The 19,247-nt window shown below is 41.4% G+C and overlaps 1 protein-coding gene across 2 annotated transcripts in view; it reads right to left on the bottom strand.

The window, feature by feature from the left end:
- Positions 1-19,042, bottom strand: part of LOC139574138 (adhesion G protein-coupled receptor E5-like) — a 36,111-nt gene extending 17,069 nt beyond the window's left edge. The window contains exons 1-11 of one of the 2 annotated variants that reach the window (XM_071398347.1): positions 18,579-19,042; positions 12,358-12,435; positions 10,435-10,617; positions 7,641-7,688; positions 2,515-2,667; positions 2,143-2,364; positions 1,697-1,825; positions 1,477-1,520; positions 1,233-1,337; positions 435-588; positions 16-135 (exon numbers count right to left, since the gene is read on the bottom strand). In XM_071398347.1, the coding sequence (XP_071254448.1) occupies positions 16-135; positions 435-588; positions 1,233-1,337; positions 1,477-1,520; positions 1,697-1,825; positions 2,143-2,364; positions 2,515-2,667; positions 7,641-7,688; positions 10,435-10,617; positions 12,358-12,435; positions 18,579-18,609 (1,267 nt within the window). In that variant the 5' untranslated portion in view covers positions 18,610-19,042. The remainder of the gene's footprint in view (positions 1-15; positions 136-434; positions 589-1,232; positions 1,338-1,476; positions 1,521-1,696; positions 1,826-2,142; positions 2,365-2,514; positions 2,668-7,640; positions 7,689-10,434; positions 10,618-12,357; positions 12,436-18,578) is intronic. The other variant, XM_071398356.1, reaches the window with a different exon arrangement.
- Positions 19,043-19,247: the final 205 nt, after the last annotated feature.

The following is a 19,247-nucleotide window of genomic DNA, read 5'->3' on the forward strand; positions in this document are numbered from 1 at the left end:
GATGAAGATGGTAACCTGGGTAGGAGGTGTCTCCAGCAGCAGTCTCCCAGTGGCTGTCTAGCTGAGCGTGTGTAGAGGACAAGGTGAGGGGTCCCTGGGGTGAGGAGGCATTTCTCTGCACCAACAGCTCCACCTCTGGAAGCAAATACATTCACATCTTCACAAACAGGCCTACAGTAAGTGAGATGTTACAACTCTCAGAATGGTTATCTGCTAGAAAGGCAGACTTGTGCGCAGCAAATTATGCAATGAAATGTGACCCATATAACCTAATGAAAAACTTTGTAAGCTATTCAAAAATGGCCACAAATGAACATATTCTACGAAGGAAGTTATAACAACTTGTCTTCCGTTAGGTGGCTTCAAAAGCCAAAACAATCATGGCTGAGTTTATGTTGTCTGGACTCATGGCTGAGTTCAGGATGTTCTCCTACCGGTGTGAGTTTTGAACCTCCTGGTCTCGGGGTGTTTCAGCAGAGGTCCGATTATTCTCAGAGCAGTCTCTACCAGGTCCAGCAAGACACTCACTTCCTTGTTATTATTCAGAGGCCCGCGAGACAGGAGCCTGTCTATAGCAGACAACAGAGTCTACAGAGAGGAGAGAGGTGGGGGATGAGGGGTTACATAGACACAGTCAGACAGGCTGAGACTTTTATTTGTCACAAGTACAGTGAAATTCTTAACTTGCAAGCCCTATGCAACATTGCAGTATTCAATATCAAAATAGTATATCTGATTAAATAAATAAATGAAATAAAAACAAGAAATAAGAGAAGAAAAAAAAAAGAAGAAGAACGTTATATACAGCAGGGTCAGGGCCAATTCCGAAATGTACATGACTATATATTTGGCATACACTAACCACAATGCTATGTTTAGAAGTCATACATCGAAAGGAGGCTAGTTTCCATTACAAGCTAGATGTACCAACAGTGCTGGTCATCAGTCATTGTTTCACTGCATGTATCCTTTCCTTAATGTGTGTGGGCTGAGTCTGAACCTGCATATGTCAACATCTCTATGATGGATGCCTGGTTTATAATGAGCCTCAAATAGAAATAAGGGCCTCAAATATAAGTACGGGCCTCAAATATAAATAAGGGCCTCAAATATAAGTAAGGGCCTCAAATATAAATAAGGGCCTCAAATATAAGTAAGGGCCTCAAATATAAATAAGGGCCTCAAATATAAGTAAGGGCCTCAAATATAAATATATAAATAAGCAGTAGTACCTCTAGCAGGGCCTCTCCATTGACTTGTTCTGCCGTATTACTCTCACTCAACTCCAGACAACTGGTCCTCATCAGGGCCACAGCATCCTGCAGACCTGGGATGACCTGAGAACGAGGGATGAGGAGAGAAAGTGAGGAGAGAGAGAGCAGGCGGGGGGGTAGAGAGAGGAGGAAGTTAGTCTGTATTTTGTTCTGCAGATACCTGTAGGTGTGAATCATTACACTGTATACTCATGTGGCTTACCATCTTAAGATGCTTCTCACTCGCAAACGTGTCACAGTTCAACTCTATGGAAAGAGAAGAGATGAGTGAATAAGGTATCTTAAATTAAAATACTGTATATTTTTATATGAAATTATTGATGAAGTGATGACAACTTGATCATGCAGCGGAAGTATTGAAATTTGAATGTTGAAACAGCTCCATCTCAATGAGAATGATGATCTATAAATGTGATTCTCACCAGTACATCTCCCCTGTGGGTCTCCGTAGTTGGTGAATCCTGCATGGCACGCACACCGATGGCCACTGTTGGTGGCATTATGGCACGTTCCATTCCCTCCACAGATAAACATATTTCTTTTACACAAGTCTACAAAGGAATGACAGAAAGCACAGGTGACATTTTCATAAGATGTTCAGATCTACCTAAAACCAATCAATTCACATAATATTAATTACACATTCTGGTCATAAAGAAATTAGTATCTGGTGCTTCATGAGGAAGAAGATCAATTGAGCAAAATACATCAAGGGGTATAGATAAAAAAAATATTTAACTTTCTCAAAATGTCCAGGTTTTCCCCAAATCCCGGTTGGAAGATTCCTGGAATTAGCAGGAAATCTGGAGGCCTCCAACCAGGATTTCTAGAAAACCCATCCAGGGTGATAATACAATTCCTCCCATACCTTTAGCACCTTGAGCATCCTCACTGTCTGTGGTTGCTGTGTGGTCTGTGGTGGCTTTCTGATCTGTTATTTCCTCACATGATTTTCCATTCCCTGTGAATTGAGCTTTTCCAGACTTCAGGCCAAACCCTGGATTGCAGACACAGGAGTAGCTGCCTGGTGTGTTGACGCACTGTGTATGCTTCCCGCAAATTGTGATGTCGTCCACACACTCGTTTCTATCTACATGTGGGTAAAAAACACCATTCGGAAAAGGAAACTCTCACCATTTCATACATGATGACATCCTGTATATGCCTGATATGCTCTCTGGATGTACTGTACCCATCTTTTGATATTTAGTGTTATCACCAGGTTTCTTTGGCATCTTACCTTCACACGTGACTCCTTGGCCAGATATAAGTCTTTCCACTCCAGTACTGGAGACAAACCCCTCATTGCAGATGCAGGAGTAGGACCCTAACACATTGTGACACTCGGCATTGGGACCACAGGTGTACTTATTCTCCAAACACTCGTTGATGTCTTGAGGCACAGAGAAAGGAATAGTCAGTCACACCTCAAATGCAAACGTAGAATATACACTGGACAAAAATTTAAACGCAACATGTAAACTGTTGGTCTCATGTTTCATGAGCTGAAATGTTGTGTACAAATTTGTTGACATCATTGTTAGTGAGCATTTCTCCTTTGCCAAGATAATCCGGCATATCAAGAAGCTGATTATACAGCATGATCATTACACAGGTGCACCTTGTACTGCGGACAATAAAAGGCCAAAAAAATTTGCAGTTTTGTCACACATCACAATGCCAAAGATTTCTCAAGTTTTGAGGGAGCGTGCAATTGACTTCAGGAATGTCCACCAGAGCTGTTGTTAATTTCTCTACCAAAATCCGCCTCCAATGTTGTTTTAGAGAATTTGGCAGTACTTCAAACCGGCCTAGCGATCGCAGACAACATGTATGGCATTGTGTGGGCGAGAGGTTTGCTAATGTCAACGTTGTGAACAGAGTGACCCGATGGTGGCGGTGGGGTTATTGTATGGGCAGGCATAAGCTATGGACAACGAACACAATTGCATTTAATCTATGACAATTTGAATGCATAGAGATACCGTGACGAGATCCAGAGACCCATTGACGTGCCCTTCATCAGCCGCCATCACCTCATGTTTCAGCATAATAATGCACAGCCCCATGTTGCAAGAATCTGTACACAAATCATGGAAGCTGAAAATGTCCCAGTTCTTTCATGGCCTGCATACTCACCAGACATGTTGAGCATGTTTGGAATGCTCTGGATCGACATGTGCGACAGCGTGTTCCAGTTCCGATCAATATTCAGAAACTTCACACAGCCATTGAAGAGGAGTGGGACAACATTCCACAGGCCACAATCAACAGCCTGATCAACTCTATGTGAAGGAGATGTGTTGCGCTGCATGAGGCAAATGGTACTGACTGGTTTTCTGATCCACGCCCCTACCTTTTTTTAAGGTATCTGTGACCAACAGATTCATATCTGTATTCCCAGTCATGTGAAATCCATAGATAATGGCCTAATTTATTTATTTCAATTGATTGATTTCCTTATATGAACTGTAACTCAGTAAATTATTTTAAATTGTTGCATGTTGCGTTTATATTTTGTTCAGTACAGTATAGTCACTATAGTGAATAAGTGTATGGATTACAAAATTGCTGCAGTGCTGTGTTCTCTGGCCAGGACTGCAATGTATAGAAATGCTATAAGGTAACTAAAAAAGAGAGTTGTTTACTGTTAGTGGAATTAAATTATTCCTCTAATGTACTCATTAATTACATTCAATCTGTCTATTTATAAGAATTTTTAAGATACTTATTAACATAAAATAGACAGGATACAGTCTTATTAAAATTAGATAATAGAATTTATTCTCGGAGCACGCTCCCATTTGATCATAAACAACAGGTTTATATACAAGATATGACGTCATAGGTTACAGAATAAGTCTCATTGTCCTGACAAATAGAAAACAGGTTCAAAAGTTCATTCCAACTTCACAGCGCACACACATGACACACAATATAATCTATTATCCTGAAGGCTCACTATAATTTATTACCACTTTAGCAGACAACTCAAGATAATGGAAGACCTAAAAAGTTACCCACAGCCTTATCTAAACACCTCAGGGCTAAGTTGGGTCAGTTCAACCATATTTTAACGACCCTTTCTGCTTATTTTATAACCCACAACACAAATCTCTTTTCACCAGGCGTGCAGAGTTCAATTAGTTATAGTTTTATCTAAAGCTAGAATTTGTTTTAATTATTTATTAACAAAATTCCTAACATTTATCTATACATTTTTCAGGTGAGGCAGCTGTGAAGTTCATCCGCTGTGATGATGATCTGAACCCAAGAGCACATTGACAGTAGAAGCTTCCTTCAGTGTTGATGCATGCTGCATTCTCACCACAGATTTGTGGTGTTACAGGGTCATCGTCATAGTAATCACTAGGAGGATTACACTCATCCTCATCTGGGGTCAAAAACAGAGGCATTGAGAAAGTGTGAAGAGAGGTAGAATGGTTGGGGAATGGGAATGGTCATTCAAAATATAATAGAGATATACAATTGAAGTCGGACGTTTAGATACACCTTAGCGAAATACATTTAAACTCAGTTTTCACAATTCCTGACATTTAATCCAATTAAAAATTCCCTGTCTTAAGTCAGTTAGGATCACCACTTTATTTTAAGAATGTCAAATGTCAGAATAATAGTAGAGAGAATGATTTATTTCAGCTTTTATTTCTTACATCACATTCTCAGTGGGTCAGAAGTTTACATACACTCAATTAGTATTTGGTAGCGTTGCCTTTAAAATTGTTTAACTGTAAACCTCCTGAGTCTGTATGATAGTGAATGGGTAGTCAGTCCATTGTGGTGATGAGTGGAGAGAAGAGGCAGCAGTAGTGTGGAATGTTGTGGTCACAGAGAGAGTCTTCTAAAACGATGTGTAGGCACTGTTTAAGTTCCACATTGATGGTGCTCTCTGTTTCACTCTAACTAGTAAAAAATATGAAAACAAAACGTTTTTAAATAGTGTAACATTTCATTGAGGAATCATCTGTCAAACAATGTTCTCTGATACAGTAGCTTTGTTCTCTCTTAATAATGGAACACTGGTCACTTTACATACTGTTTTATATACATATACTCCGTACTCCAACATTGCTCGTCCTAATATTTCTATATTTCTTAATTCCATTATTTTACTTTTTAGATTTGTGTGAATTGTTGTGTATTGTTAGATATTACTGCAAGCATTTCGCTACACCCCCAATAACATCTGCAAAAAATATGTACGCGACCAATAACATTTTATTTTATTTGATACTTCTAAATTCTAAAGAATTTGACAGAAAAGGTTTCAGCCATTGAGACACTAACTAACCAAATGCACCTAAAGAGGGATAGTCGCCTCACCTCAATTAGCCACCCCTTGCAACGTGTCATCAAAGACTTCCTGTCTTCTTCACGGCAGCGAGACATCACACTGAATGTTATCACCTTGCTGTGATGTCATGGCAACAAGGATATACAGTGTATGTGTGTGCATACGTGTGCATGTTTTTGTGTTTGTGTGTGTGTGTGAGCGTGTGTGTGCATGCACATGTGTGCGTTTCAAAGACAATATGGGTGAGGCGGAGTGGGTGTGACTGTTATCAGACTGTGGGGTGCTTCAGGGGAGATCACAGAGTATAAATACCACTGTTAAAGGCCGAGGAACAGAGGGTCTCTTTAGGGAGAGGGACCCAGAGTCTAGGATGAAGATAGGGAGAGTGTCTCTCTCTGGCTGTCTCTCTGTCTACTGCTAATTCCTCTGAATGTGCTCCTTCAGGCTTTTAGTCCTCAGATTCCCAGAAGTCATTCAGTGTTATGACAACGGTCTGTCCTTTAGGTTCCATTCAGTTCTGATGAGTGTCATTGTTTCCATATTAAGAGCTGTGTCCCTATTGCTCTGTCTTACTCAATGAACCAGTAAAAAGTACTTGCTGATTTTCCATTTACTGGAAATAAGTTATAAACGCTAATGCCGTAAAAGGGATTCCACAAGGAAGCAAGACAGATCTATTAGCCACATGTAAAATAGTTGCAATAAACTGAACAACTGAACAATTTCAACAGGCTATTAACAGGATTTTAAATGGATTCCAACCTTGGCACACACAATGGCACGTTGTCATCTCAAATATCTCAAAGGGACTTGCTGTGCTCTCCCCCCACCGTATGTCTTAGAGATGTTCTCAATTGTTGTGATTAAACCACTATATCATTAAACCTGCAATTACTGAGAAGAACGAGATACATTTCTGCTGTCATCTGACTCATTTCAATACAAAGGATTCAAATAACTCACACTGGTGTAAAGTACTTAAGTAAAAATACTTTAAAGTACTACTTAAGTAGATTTTTGGTGTATCTGTACTTCACTACATTCCTAAAGAAATTTTTGACAACTTTTACTTTTACTTCACTACATTCCTAAAGAAAATAATGTACTTTTTACTCCATACATTTTCCTTCACACCCTAAAGTACTCTTTGCATTTTGAATGCTTAGCAGGACAGGAAAATGGTCCAATTTACACCCTTATCAAGAGAACATCCCTGGTCATCCCTACTGCCTGGCGGACTCACTAAGCACAAATGCTTTGTTTGTACATGATGTCTGAGTGTTGGAGTGTGCCCCTGGCTAACCATACATTCTTAAAACAAGAAAATTGTGCCGTCTGGTTTGCATAATATAAGGAATGTGAAAGGATGTATACATTTACTTTTGATACTTAAGTACATTTAAAACCAAATACTTTTAGACTTTTACTCAAGTAGTATTTTACTGGGTGACTTTCACTTTTACTTGAGTAATATTCTATAAAGGTACCTTTAATTTTCCTTAAGTATGACAATTGGGTACTTTATATGACAACTCCACCATTCCGCTTTACTTAATAACATTTTTCAGTTGTTCCTAAATGTAGTTTCAGCTTATGTCAGAAATTATGTCTAATGCAATCTGAGAGTAGCCTGATCCCAGATCTGTTTGTGTTTGGCATGTGATCATGACCATAGGGGTTGTCAAGACAGTAAGAACAGATCTTGGAGCAGGCTAAGCTGAGAGGTGTTCAACCCTGTAGTGACCTCCTGTGGGACCCTGATCATGATGACCTGCCAATGAATTTGCACGTTAGCATTTCAGGCAAATCCTAATTTAAGTCAAATTATCACTTAGTTATGCTTTGATATCAATGGGAGACTAAGTGAAAATTCAATTAAAGTTAGGATTTGCCTCTTCAAGTTCAACAGCCACATGTCTTTTACTTTACTCTTCATCTAACCATCCCGACCAAACATAAACACTGTCTGATTTAGTGCTTTCTCTCCCAAACACACAACCTTCTCCATGGCAACATGACTTCTGTGTAAACAGTTTACAAAAAGGACTCACCCAGAATCAGGAGATGCAGTCTGCCTGTCATGGTGAAGAATAATCTCACTATGAGAATCACAACGCACAAGATTAGACCAGGGCTGAAACTCTGCCCCTATCTGAACGGTCTATTCAAAAGTGTGATAAAGATCCGTCTTCTCTTTTTTCTCAGGAGTTTCTCCAAACTTCTCAGGGTTGTTTTACTGAAGAAAAATGGCACCCGTATCCATCAACTCAGTCAAGCTTCTGTCTAGTAGATTGAGCTCTGCTGACATCACCAAATGAGAGATAAAATGACAAGTAGTCACTGTGCTCTCATCACTTGCCTAGAACTCTGTGTCTCTCACTCACTCTCCTTCTCTTCCACCCTGTGTGTTTGGCTGTGGTGGTCTGGGCTGTGTCTGGCTCACTGGCATACTAAGAGGTTTCTGGGCAGAGTTTCAGTTGAGCCGCTGGTGTTGAGTCACGCCCCTGAGAGTGAGGGAGGGAAATGAGGTTGGAGGACGAGGAGGGGGATTTAGCAACTGCTGCTGTTTCATTTTATTTTTTGATCTCTGCTCTTTAGGGTTCCATGACAACAACACGACCTAAACTGGCCTCTCTCTCTCTCTCTCTCTCTCTCTCTCTCTCTCTTTTTTTTTTTTTTTGCCTGTCCACGACCATTCTCTTGCCTGCCCCTTGAAAACGAATAAATATCAGAGAATCAAACCATCTGCCTCCCGTGTCTGCATCTGGGTCTCGCCCTGTGCCCTTATAGGTTGGTCAAAATGAGGCTACATGAAAAGTGGAAAACTGTTAATATAACCGTGTGTTAGTGTGGGTTTTCAATGAATTTATGCCAATTACAAAGCTCATCTGTATTTCCTCATCTGCATTTCCTGTGATCAAATGAAGTGCCTACAGTGCTGAGGTCTGCCACTAAGAAGGTGTTGACAACAGCATAACCAAAAAGAACACTGTGTCTCTATAACGTTGTCAGAAACGCCACGTTGCACTGGGCTTCTTTGCTCTCAGCACTCCTTCTTCCTCTTCTAAGACAAGTCATAACTGTACTAGCAAGAGGAGCAGAAGTACTTCTTCCTCTTCTAAGACAAGTCATAACTGTACTAGCAAGAGGAGCAGAAGTACTTCTTCCTCTTCTAAGACAAGTCATAACTGTACTAGCAAGAGGAGCAGAAGTACTTCTTCCTCTTCTAAGACAAGTCATAACTGTACTAGCAAGAGGAGCAGAAGTACTTCTTCCTCTTCTAAGACAAGTCATAACTGTACTAGCAAGAGGAGCAGAAGTACTTCTTCCTCTTCTAAGACAAGTCATAACTGTACTAGCAAGAGGAGCAGAAGTACTTCTTCCTCTTCTAAGACAAGTCATAACTGTACTAGCAAGAGGAGCAGAAGTACTTCTTCCTCTTCTAAGACAAGTCATAACTGTACTAGCAAGAGGAGCAGAAGTACTTCTTCCTCTTCTAAGACAAGTCATAACTGTACTAGCAAGAGGAGCAGAAGTACAATTGATATACTGTTGAAGATGTGTTACAGTATGACAACGAATGTTTAAGAAATAGAATAGTGGCATTAATAGTTAAAATCCTAAAGAAATTGATTATGATTGTGACACAACAGCAATGATGATGATATTGTTCCTTTGAGTAAAATGTTGAATGTGCATTTTCTGTGTAGACCAAATAAACCACACGTTCTAAACTTGTGGTAATCCTGTGGCTTGTGTGGATGACTATTCTGTTTTCTGTCATTCAAAAGCTATATTCTGCTGTCCTATACTTTTTTTTAAACTTTAAAATAAAATGTTCACTTTAAATTATAACATTTGATTTACGCACAGAAAGAAAATGACTTGTTTTTAATGTCCATTGTTAGTGGATTCCACTGGGAGTTTTGTATATTACACTACATTGTTACATTGTTATCAGTATGAAGAGACGCCATCTGCTCAAAGACGAAAAGGAGAGAACCATATATTTGTCATCACCACCATTAATAGACAACCGCAGCCTATGGGAGTGTGTCCAAGCAGTGTTCTGTATAACAATGAACAGTCTCACAACCCAGACTCCTTCATGTCTGATTCCATTTAGGCCACACAGTTTGATAGAGTGGAGGAAGTGGAAAACAAGGTTGTAGATAGAGATACAGTGACGAGATCCAGAGACCCATTGACGTGCCCTTCATCAGCCGCCATCACCTTATGTTTCAGCATGATAATGCACAGCCCCATGTCGCAAGGATCTGTACACAATTCCTTGAAGCTGAAAATGTCCCAGTTCTTTCATGGCCTGCATACTCACCAGACATGTTGAGCATGTTTGGAATGCTCTGGATCGACATGTGCGACAGCGTGTTCCAGTTCCGATCAATATTCAGCAACTTCACACAGCCATTGAAGAGGAGTGGGACAACATTCCACAGGCCACAATCAACAGCCTGATCAACTCTATGTGAAGGAGATGTGTTGCGCTGCATGAGGCAAATGGTACTGACTGGTTTTCTGATCCACGCCCCTACCTTTTTTTAAGGTATCTGTGACCAACAGATTCATATCTGTATTCCCAGTCATGTGAAATCCATAGATAATGGCCTAATTTATTTATTTCAATTGATTGATTTCCTTATATGAACTGTAACTCAGTAAATTATTTTAAATTGTTGCATGTTGCGTTTATATTTTGTTCAGTACAGTATAGTCACTATAGTGAATAAGTGTATGGATTCCAAAATTGCAGCAGTGCTGTGTTCTCTGGCCAGGACTGCAATGTATAGAAATGCTATAAGGTAACTAAAAAAGAGAGTTGTTTACCTTTACATTTTTCAGGTGAGGCAGCTGTGAATTTCATCCGCTGTGATGATGATCTGAACCCAAGAGCACATTGACAGTAGAAGCTTCCTTCAGTGTTGATGCATGCTGCATTCTCACCACAGATTTGTGGTGTTACAGGGTCATCGTCATAGTAATCACTAGGAGGATTACACTCATCCTCATCTGGGGTCAAAAACAGAGGCATTGAGGAAGTGTGAAGAGAGGTAGAATGGTTGGGGAATGGGAATGGTCATTCAAAATATAATAGAGATATACAATTGAAGTCAGAAGTTTAGATACACCTTAGCGAAATACATTTAAACTCAGTTTTCACAATTCCTGACATTTAATCCAATTAAAAATCCCTGTCTTAGGTCAGTTAGGATCACCACTTTATTTTAAGAATGTGAAATGTCAGAATAATAGTAGAGAGAATGATTTATTTCAGCTTTTATTTCTTACATCACATTCTCAGTGGGTCAGAAGTTTACATACACTCAATTAGTATTTGGTAGCGTTGCCTTTAAAATTGTTTAACTTGAGTCAAATGTTTCAGGTAGCCTTCCACAAGCTTCCCACAATAAGTTGGGTGAATTTTCGCCCATTCCTCCTGACAGAGCTGGTGTAACTGAGTCAGGTTTGTAGGCCTTGCTCGCACACACTTTTTCAATTCTGCCCACAAATTTTCTATGGCATTGAGGTCAGGGCTTTGTGATGGCCATTCCAATACCTTGACTTTGTAAGCCATTTTGCCACAACTTTGGAAGTATGCTTGGGGTCATTGTCCATTTGGAAGACCCATTTGCAACCAGGCTTTAACTTCCTGACTGATGTCTTGAGATGTTGCTTCAATATATCCACATAATTTTCCTACCGCATGATGCCATCTATTTTGTGAAGTGCACCAGTCCCTCCTGCAGCAAAGCACCAACACAACATGATGCTGCCACCCCCGTGCTTCAAGGTTGGGATGGTGATCTTCGGCTTGCAAACATCCCCCTTTTTCCTCCAAACGTAACGATGGTCATTATGGCCAACAGTTCTATTTTTGTTTCATCAGACCATAGGACATTTCTCCAAAAAGTACAATGTTTGTCCCCATGTGCAGTTGCAAACGGTAGTCTGGCTTTTTTATGACGGTTTTGGAGCAGTGGCTTCTTCCTTGCTGAACGGCCTTTGAGGTTATGCCGATATAGAACTTGTTTTTACTGTGCATATAGATACTTTTGTACCTGTTTCCTCCAGCATCTTCACAAGGTCCTTTGCTGTTGTTCTGAAATTGATTTGCACTTTTCGCACCAAAGTACGTTCATCTCGTCTCCTTCCTGAGCGGTATGACGGCTGTGTTGTCCCATGATGTTTATACTTGCGTACTATTGTTTGTACAGATGAACGTGGTACCTTCAGGCGTTTGGAAATTGCTCCCAAGGATGAACCAGACTTGTGGAGGTCTACAAGTTTTTTTTCTGAGGTCTTGGCTGATTTCTTTTGATTTTCCCATGATGTCAAGCAAAGAGGCACTGAGTTTGAAGGTAGGCCTTGAAATACATCCACAGGTACACCTCCAATTGACTCAAAATATGTCAATTAGTCTATCAGAAGCTTCTAAAGCCATGACAACATTTTCTGGAATTTTCCAAGCTGTTTAAAGGCACAGTCAACTTAGTGTATGTAAACTTCTCACCCACTGGAATTGTGATACAGTGAATTATAAGTGAAATAATCTGTAAACTGTTGTTGGAAAAATTACTTGTGTCATGCATAAAGTAGATGTCCTAACCAACCTGCCAAAACAATAGTTTGTTAACAAGAAATTTATGGAGTGGTTGAAAAACGAGTTTTAATGACTCCAACCTAAGTGTATGTAAACATTCGACTTCAACTGTATATAGAAGATATAATACAAGACAGACATGTACATACCGATGCAAGCTTTCCCATTTTTAGAGAATCCTGGGGGACAGCCTGATACATGTTCCATCAGCGGGGCAAGGTGAAGAGCTGCAGAGTAAGCAACAGGCAGATTCTCCAAGAAGTTGTCCCATTATCATATGGTCAGTGCTATCCTGGATACTTGGAACATCCCTACCCTAAAGCCTAACCCTAACCGTAACCCTCACCTTACCCTAACCTTCCCCCTTACCTTTTTACATTTCAAATTCAATATGGTAGGGACGTCCCAAGGATCCTGGATAGCACAGAATATTAATGGTATTGGGGGAATGCCCGGGAACATGTGTAATATTGACAAGTACATGACAAAACTACTTTTGTAGAACCAACCTTTGACTATGATTGTAAGGTTGTAACATTAATCAGTTGGAGAGGTTTCAGGAACAGAAACTTACAGCAATAGTTTGTAAAGGTTTAAAGGTTTATCTCTCTCTGTTCAAAAAGGTATACCCCCTATCTGGATTTCAGCAGATTGTTCTTATGGCAACTGTGCTCACAGGATATGCCCATAATAACCTCTGAATTGCACACGGCTGTCCGGAGGTGACCATTTCCTCTTTACCAGGAAGCCATCACCTGGCATGGGACTGCGTGATAATGACTGTAAACCTCCTGAGTCTGTATGATAGTGAATGGGTAGTCAGTCCATTGTGGTGATGAGTAGAGAGAAGAGGCAGCAGTAGTGTGGAATGTTGTGGTCACAGAGAGAGTCTTCTAAAACGATGTGTAGGCACTGTTTAAGTTCCACATTGATGGTGCTCTCTGTTTCACTCTAACTAGTAAAAAATATGAAGACAAAACGTTTTTAAATAGTGTAACATTTCATTGAGGAATCATCTGTCAAACAATGTTCTCTGATACAGTAGCTTTGTTCTCTCCCTTCACAACCCTCCATTTATCCTCCTCCACTCCATCTGCCAACCAGACTGACACTAACTTTCCAGCTGCTACCATTGAACTGAGTAGCAGAATGGATTTACCGTGTTTTCCCTCCACAGATAACTGTTTTGCCAGAGTGTGACAGTTGACATCATGGCTTGTCATTATTCTACCCTTAGGTGCCTCTCAAGGCTTATAATCTATTTCCCCTTGCATAGCTTTCAAGATGGCGCTGATAGACATGGTCGCCCTGTTCATGGCTCCTTTTTATGTTATTTCTCACCTTATTAGCGCAGAACATCCTTTGCATTATTACATACAGCCAGAAATAACTTTTGAACATTAAAGCGACGGTAACTCACAAGCATTTTTGCCAGAAAACAACTTTCCTGAATTTGATCCTTTGTTCTTACCCCCCAAGGCAATTCCACTTATCCCAGTGACTGCTCCAAGATGCTGGCCGGTGGAGGCGTTAATACCACCCACTGCTTCCGAGTATATTACTCGCTAATGTTCAGTGCCTGGACAATAAAGTAGACAAGGTCAGGGCGAGGATCTCCTTCCATACTCTCCCTGTCCATACAGCCAGCTGTACATCGCGCAGACAGGAATAAAGAACTCTCCGGGAAAAAGAAAGGCAGAGGTGTATGATTAACTACTCATGGTATGATTGTGGTAATGTACAGGAACTCAAGTCCTTTTGTTCACCCAACCTAGAATTCCTCACAATCAAATGCAGTCTGCATTACCTCCAGAGAGAATTCTCCACGGTCATCATCACAGCCATGTATATTCCCCCTCAAGCTGATACCATGACGGCTCTCAAGGAACTACACTGGACTTTGTGCAGACTGGAAACCGCATATCCTGAGGCCGCATTTATTGTAGCTGGGGACTTTAATAAAGCAAATCTGACGAAAGCACTACTGAAGTTTTATCAACACATCATCTGCATCACGCGAGCTTCAAAAACCCTCGACCATTGCTACTCTCCCTTCTGGGATGGCTACAAGGCCCTTCCCGGCCTAAATCAGATCACGCCTCCATCCTGCTCCTCCCTTCCTATAGGTAGAAACTAAAACAGGAAGTAGCCATGGTAAGGACTATTCAATGCTGGTGTGACCAATCGGAATCCATGCTTCAAGATTGTTTTGATCACGCGGACAGAGAAATGTTCCGGGTTGCTTCTGTGAATAACATTGACGTATACACTGACACGGTGACTGAGTTCATCAGGAAGTGCATAGGGGATGTTGTTCCCACTGTGACTATTAAAACTGTGGATAGATGGCAGCATTCTTGCAAAACCACCGCATTTGACCATGGCAAGGTGACTGGGAATATAGTTGAGTACAAACAGTCCAGTTATGCCCTCCGTATGGCATTCAAACAGGCAAAACGTCAGTACAGAGACAAAGTGAAGTCGCAATTGAACAGCTCAGACACGAGACCTATGTGGCAGGGACTCCAGACAATCACGGATTATAAAGGGAAAACCAGCCACCGGACACCGACATCTTGCTACCTGACAAGCTAAACACCTTTGCCCGCTTCAAGGGAAACACAGTGCCGTGGACTGTAAGCTCTTGTTCTCTGTGGCCTATGTGAGTAAAACATTTAAGCATGCTAACCCTCGCAAGGCTGCCGGCCCAGACGTCATCCCTAGCCGCATCCTCAGAGCATGCACAGACCAGCTGGCTGGAGTGTTTACGGACATATTCAACCTCTCCCTATCTCAGTTCTGTCATCATGAAGTGCTTTGAGAGGCTAGTTAAGGATCATACCTTACCTGACACCCTAGACACACTGCATTTCGCATACCGCCTCAATAGATCCACAGATGATGCAATCACCATCTCACTGCACACTGCCCTATCCCATCTGGACAATGACTTATGTAAGAATGCTGTTCATTGACTACAGCTCAACCTTCAACACCATAGTACCCTCCAAACTCATCATTAAGCTTGAGGACCTGGGTCTGAACCCCGCCCTGCGCAACTGTGTCCTGGACTTCCTGATGGGCTGCCCCCAGGTGGTGAAAGTAGGCAACAACACCTCCAGTACGCTGATCCTCAACACAGGGGCACGACAAGGGTGCGCGATCAGCCCCCTTGTGTACTCCCTGTTCACCCATGACTGCGTGGTCATGTTCGTCACGTTCATTTGCAGACGACAAAACAGTAGTAGGCCTGATTACCAACAATGACGAGACAACCTACAGGGAAAGGGCTGAGGGCCCTGGGGGAGTGGTGCCAGGAAAATAATCTGTCCATCAACTTCAACAAAACAAAGGAGCTGATTGTGGACAGCAGAGGGAGCATTCCCCCATCCACATCGACGGGACCGCAGTGGAGAAGGTGAAAAGCTTCAAAGTCATTGGCGCACACATCACTGACAATCTGAAATGGTCCACCCACACAGAAAGTGTGGTGACAAAGGCGCAACAGCGCCTCTTCAACCTCAGGAGGCTGAAGAAATTCGGCTTGGCCCATAAGACCCTCACAAACTTTTACAGATGCACCATTGAGAGCATCCTGTCGGGCTGTATCACCGCTTGTTACGGCAACTGCACCGTCCGCAAAGACAGGGCTCTCCAGAGGGTAGTGTGGTCTGCCCAATGTATTACCCGGGGCATACTGCCTGGCCTCCAGGACATCTACAGTACCCGGTGTCACAGGAAGGCCAGGAAGACCATCATGGACCTCAGCCACCCGAGCCACGGCCTGTTCACCCCGCAACCATCCAGAAGGCGAGGTAAGTACAGGTGCATCAAAGCTGGAACTGAGAGGCTGAAAAACAGCTTCTATCGCAAGGCCATCAGACTGTTAAATAGTCACCACTAGCTGGCCCCCGCCCAATACCCTGCCCTGAACTTTAATCACTGTCACTAGACGGCTACCACCTGGTTACTCTACCATGCACCTTAGAGGCTGCTGCCCTGTGTACATAGTCATGGAACACTGGTCACTTTAATAATGGAACACTGGTCACTTTACATACTGTTTTATATACATATACTCCGTACTCCAACATTGCTCGTCCTAATATTTCTATATTTCTTAATTCCATTATTTTACTTTTTAGATTTGTGTGAATTGTTGTGTATTGTTAGATATTACTGCAAGCATTTCGCTACACCCCCAATAACATCTGCAAAAAATATGTACGCGACCAATAACATTTTATTTTATTTGATACTTCTAAATTCTAAAGAATTTGACAGAAAAGGTTTCAGCCATTGAGACACTAACTAACCAAATGCACCTAAAGAGGGATAGTCGCCTCACCTCAATTAGCCACCCCTTGCAACGTGTCATCAAAGACTTCCTGTCTTCTTCACGGCAGCGAGACATCACACTGAATGTTATCACCTTGCTGTGATGTCATGGCAACAAGGATATACAGTGTATGTGTGTGCATACGTGTGCATGTTTTTGTGTTTGTGTGTGTGTGTGAGCGTGTGTGTGCATGCACATGTGTGCGTTTCAAAGACAATATGGGTGAGGCGGAGTGGGTGTGACTGTTATCAGACTGTGGGGTGCTTCAGGGGAGATCACAGAGTATAAATACCACTGTTAAAGGCCGAGGAACAGAGGGTCTCTTTAGGGAGAGGGACCCAGAGTCTAGGATGAAGATAGGGAGAGTGTCTCTCTCTGGCTGTCTCTCTGTCTACTGCTAATTCCTCTGAATGTGCTCCTTCAGGCTTTTAGTCCTCAGATTCCCAGAAGTCATTCAGTGTTATGACAACGGTCTGTCCTTTAGGTTCCATTCAGTTCTGATGAGTGTCATTGTTTCCATATTAAGAGCTGTGTCCCTATTGCTCTGTCTTACTCAATGAACCAGTAAAAAGTACTTGCTGATTTTCCATTTACTGGAAATAAGTTATAAACGCTAATGCCGTAAAAGGGATTCCACAAGGAAGCAAGACAGATCTATTAGCCACATGTAAAATAGTTGCAATAAACTGAACAACTGAACAATTTCAACAGGCTATTAACAGGATTTTAAATGGATTCCAACCTTGGCACACACAATGGCACGTTGTCATCTCAAATATCTCAAAGGGACTTGCTGTGCTCTCCCCCCACCGTATGTCTTAGAGATGTTCTCAATTGTTGTGATTAAACCACTATATCATTAAACCTGCAATTACTGAGAAGAACGAGATACATTTCTGCTGTCATCTGACTCATTTCAATACAAAGGATTCAAATAACTCACACTGGTGTAAAGTACTTAAGTAAAAATACTTTAAAGTACTACTTAAGTAGATTTTTGGTGTATCTGTACTTCACTACATTCCTAAAGAAATTTTTGACAACTTTTACTTTTACTTCACTACATTCCTAAAGAAAATAATGTACTTTTTACTCCATACATTTTCCTTCACACCCTAAAGTACTCTTTGCATTTTGAATGCTTAGCAGGACAGGAAAATGGTCAAATTTACACCCTTATCAAGAGAACATCCCTGGTCATCCCTACTGCCTGGCGGACTCACTAAGCACAAATGCTTTGTTTGTACATGATGTCTGAGTGTTGGAGTGTGCCCCTGGCTAACCATACATTCTTAAAACAAGAAAATTGTGCCGTCTGGTTTGCATAATATAAGGATTGTGAAAGGATGTATACATTTACTTTTGATACTTAAGTACATTTAAAACCAAATACTTTTAGACTTTTACTCAAGTAGTATTTTACTGTGTGACTTTCACTTTTACTTGAGTAATATTCTATAAAGGTACCTTTAATTTTCCTTAAGTATGACAATTGGGTACTTTATATGACAACTCCACCATTCCGCTTTACTTAATAACATTTTTCAGTTGTTCCTAAATGTAGTTTCAGCTTATGTCAGAAATTATGTCTAATGCAATCTGAGAGTAGCCTGATCCCAGATCTGTTTGTGTTTGGCATGTGATCATGACCATAGGGGTTGTCAAGACAGTAAGAACAGATCTTGGAGCAGGCTAAGCTGAGAGGTGTTCAACCCTGTAGTGACCTCCTGTGGGACCCTGATCATGATGACCTGCCAATGAATTTGCACGTTAGCATTTCAGGCAAATCCTAATTTAAGTCAAACTATCACTTAGTTATGCTTTGATATCAATGGGAGACTAGGTGAAAATTCAATTAAAGTTAGGATTTGCCTCTTCAAGTTCAACAGCCACATGTCTTTTACTTTACTCTTCATCTAACCATCCCGACCAAACATAAACACTGTCTGATTTAGTGCTTTCTCTCCCAAACACACAACCTTCTCCATGGCAACATGACTTCTGTGTAAACAGTTTACAAAAAGGACTCACCCAGAATCAGGAGATGCAGTCTGCCTGTCATGGTGAAGAATAATCTCACTATGAGAATCACAACGCACAAGATTAGACCAGGGCTGAAACTCTGCCCCTATCTGAACGGTCTATTCAAAAGTGTGATAAAGATCCGTCTTCTCTTTTTTCTCAGGAGTTTCTCCAAACTTCTCAGGGTTGTTTTACTGAAGAAAAATGGCACCCGTATCCATCAACTCAGTCAAGCTTCTGTCTAGTAGATTGAGCTCTGCTGACATCACCAAATGAGAGATAAAATGACAAGTAGTCACTGTGCTCTCATCACTTGCCTAGAACTCTGTGTCTCTCACTCACTCTCCTTCTCTTCCACCCTGTGTGTTTGGCTGTGGTGGTCTGGGCTGTGTCTGGCTCACTGGCATACTAAGAGGTTTCTGGGCAGAGTTTCAGTTGAGCCGCTGGTGTTGAGTCACGCCCCTGAGAGTGAGGGAGGAAATTGAGGTTGGAGGACGAGGAGGGGGATTTAGCAACTGCTGCTGTTTCATTTTATTTTTTGATCTCTGCTCTTTAGGGTTCCGTGACAACAACATGACCTAAACTGGCCTCTCTCTCTCTCTCTCTCTCTCTCTCTCTCTCTCTCTAAAGGAATAAAGACATTTCAAATGTCATATTATGGATATATACTGTGTTGTA

This window comes from Salvelinus alpinus, chromosome 1 (assembly GCF_045679555.1).
Source record: "Salvelinus alpinus chromosome 1, SLU_Salpinus.1, whole genome shotgun sequence".
Lineage (NCBI taxonomy): Eukaryota > Metazoa > Chordata > Actinopteri > Salmoniformes > Salmonidae > Salvelinus > Salvelinus alpinus.